Source organism: Panicum virgatum, chromosome 2K, assembly GCF_016808335.1.
Source record: "Panicum virgatum strain AP13 chromosome 2K, P.virgatum_v5, whole genome shotgun sequence".
NCBI lineage: Eukaryota > Viridiplantae > Streptophyta > Magnoliopsida > Poales > Poaceae > Panicum > Panicum virgatum.
In genome coordinates this window covers 65,280,924-65,283,867 of record NC_053137.1, presented here as the reverse complement: position 1 = coordinate 65,283,867, position 2,944 = coordinate 65,280,924, and the positions used below count along the sequence as shown (strand labels likewise).

At 43.4% G+C, this 2,944-nt stretch overlaps 1 protein-coding gene across 1 annotated transcript; it reads right to left on the bottom strand.

Moving 5' to 3' along the window:
• Positions 1–2,667, bottom strand: LOC120694621. Its single transcript, XM_039977803.1, has 7 exons — positions 2,324–2,667; positions 1,789–1,904; positions 1,618–1,677; positions 1,484–1,541; positions 1,205–1,345; positions 524–691; positions 1–439 (listed from the first exon to the last, which is right to left on the bottom strand). Exons 2-7 carry the CDS (start codon positions 1,845–1,847, stop codon positions 380–382), a joined length of 546 nt encoding a protein of 181 aa, XP_039833737.1. The 5' UTR covers positions 1,848–1,904; positions 2,324–2,667; the 3' UTR covers positions 1–379.
• Positions 2,668–2,944: the final 277 nt, after the last annotated feature.

Sequence of the window (2,944 nt, the reverse complement as noted above, 5' to 3'; positions counted from 1 at the left end):
TGTGGTGTCTCAAGAACTTGACACATTAAACATTCAAAATTACAATTATGCCAACATTATCAACTATTGTTGGTAACAGAGAAGAACATAGGCGCTCGACAATCTAAGATCACAATGGGCATGCAATGCACAAATATCTTTGCAATCCGTTCAAACAGAGTTGTACGCCTATTCCCCATGGGTATTGGTGGAAAGGTTTCTCCGAGTATCAGTGTAAGAAAATTGATCTTGCCACTATCTGGTAGAATCGTTTACCCCCTTCTAAAACTTCTTCTATGTCAGATGTTAACCCATCTCTCAGATGATCTGGAACTGTTGCATGCCGAGGAATTCAAACTTTTTTATCCATCATTTGCTGCTCCCAGAGATAATTTATGGTTCATTGCTTACTACAATCCAGGACCTCGTCGATAGTCTTGTTGACCATGCTGTCTCCAGCCTAACATGCATTTGAACACCAGTCTCATGAATACTTCCTAGACAGTAAAGCATATTGGAATCAATGAGAAGAAAACAAGCTGACCTTTACTCCAATGGCAAGTGTTGTTCTGATATTCACCACATGACCCAACCTCACTGAGCCTCCTTTGTTGTCCTTGATGCAGAGTACGGGAACCTGCCTTGTAGATGCCAGGGTTGGTATATGTTTTGTTAACCACTTGGGATTGCAATCGGCTGCAACAAGGACAGCCTGCATTGTTGTATTATAAAATGAGACATATTTGTCAGCTTCAGAGTTCCTCATTTAAATTGTTGTCAAAGATGTATGTAACACTTGAAAGTTGAAATTGTCCATCTTTGTACTTGACTGAACAAGTTCACCAATATCCTTGACTCATTTAATTGTTGCCCACAGAGTGAAAGAGAATAAGCTAATGATGTAGAAATAAAACAGTACAGTACAGATGAAAATGTGTGAAGACGTCATATATTTGATGTGATAATTTATTATTAAGGCTTAACATCACAGTATGCAACAAAAAAAGTTCAAAGTGGCCAAAGTCCAGGAAAATTTCCTAGGGAAGCAGAAAGGCACTGATGTCTTTGTCTTCACTAAAAGAAAAGAGCAAAAAACAATGGAATTAGACACAAATATTCTGCAATTTCACATCTTTTTGCACCTAATATATAAGCATAAGAAATTAAGAGGCTCCAATTTCATAGGTGGGTTTCTTATGAAGGCAAACTAGGAAATAAAACTAACCTGCAGTGGCACCAAAGGAGCTCTACGCCGACCTGAGACAGTTTGTGCTTCAGTAGAACTATGAGTAGAATTAGTGGCAGTAGCCGGAGGCATTCGCTCAAGAACCCTTGTCACGTCATTGACCCCGATAGCAAATTGTTTCTGCAGCAGCAAAATGGCATAAGTGCAAAAGGAAAAAAAAAAACAGAATCTACTGAGCTTGCTCAGGAGACAAGAGAACAGAACAGACTGCCATTAACAATGGCAAAATGTAGTGAAGCCAAGTAAGGATAACAATACCTTCATCCATATCTTTTCTGGTAAACCTCCCCTAGAAACCTTTGCAACCTCCACACTCCTAGAGAAGAATACCTTTTAGGCCTTTCTGAATGTAACTAATGAAGCAGCAGGGAAGGGGTGAAAACAAGTGTTACCTGACAAGTTTCGACAATAGGTCATCAAGAGCGTCTCCTGCAATGTAATCTGAAGTTAGTCTGCATAACGAAAGTGCACAAGTGAATTAGCACCGTGAGAATCAGATGAAAGCATCACAGATCATAACCAAGAGAAAAGTTAATAATATTATAATAAGACAAAGCGTGTACACTTCTTCAGCATCTCTCAACGATTTGGCTGGTTTCAGGGACTTCCTCTTCTTGCTCATCGGCACCAAACAGACTGCTAATAGCCCAATACCCAGAAGAGCGGAACGCTAGCGCTACTGCAAATGACAGAACAGGAACGCTTAAGAAAATGAACACTGAAAAAATTGAGACTTGCAACATCGGAGTGCAATCAATGGCGGACCAAGGATTTGAAACTAGGATAGGCCTGTCAAAAAAATTCAAAGCACAATCCAGTATAATCTAATAGCACTTAATAACAATACGGTCACCAAATTTACAATAACATAATTAAAAAGGTCCTATAATACGTTCAAATCAACAAATTAGTTCAGAACACGAATATTACAATTAATTAATCACTTAATAGAGAGCTAAACTTCATGACAACACACAACAACAATACAAATGGATGCACCAACTATTCAATTAATCACTTAATGTTTGAATTCAGAAGTGAAATTGAGATGGAATCATGAAACAGAATGCGAGAAAGAAGTACACAGTAGGGAATTACAATCGACCAATGGCTGCTGCCTGCTGCGGCAGTTGCCCGTGGCCCCTGCCGCTCGGGGTGGCCGGGCGAAGGGCCACGGGTGTAGGCCGATGCGGGGCTGCGGGATGCTGACGGAGCAGGCCGCGGAGGTGGTGTCAGGGCGCAGCCGCACGGGGCGCCGTCAGCCAGCGGGAAGCGCGAGCCCGCCCAGAGGCCAGAGAAGGCCAGCACCAGTAGGAGCCGCAGGAGTCGAAGGGGGCGGGCGGAGGCGCGCTCGGGCGGCGGCCGGCGGCAACGCGGCGCGGCCGCACGCGAGGGCGCAGGGTTGGTCTCGTGGGGGAACTGGCGGCGTGCCGCGTGCTCGAGTCCCCTCGAGCCGTCAGCGTCGAGGTCACTGCCCGATGTATTTGGTCGGCGGAAATCAGCAAGCCTCTCGTGTTGCCTAGGATTTCATTTTATGGGCCAAGATTTGGGAGGCCCTTTATCCATTAAAAATCAGGCCCATCATACGCCTTCATCAGGCGCTTTTTTCTTTTTTATATTTAAAAAAAATCAAAATTTCAAAAATATATGTCCGTTTTAAAAAATTTCAAAACTACCCCGGTCGCCCTATGGGGGGCGACAGACCCTAGATGTAATTTT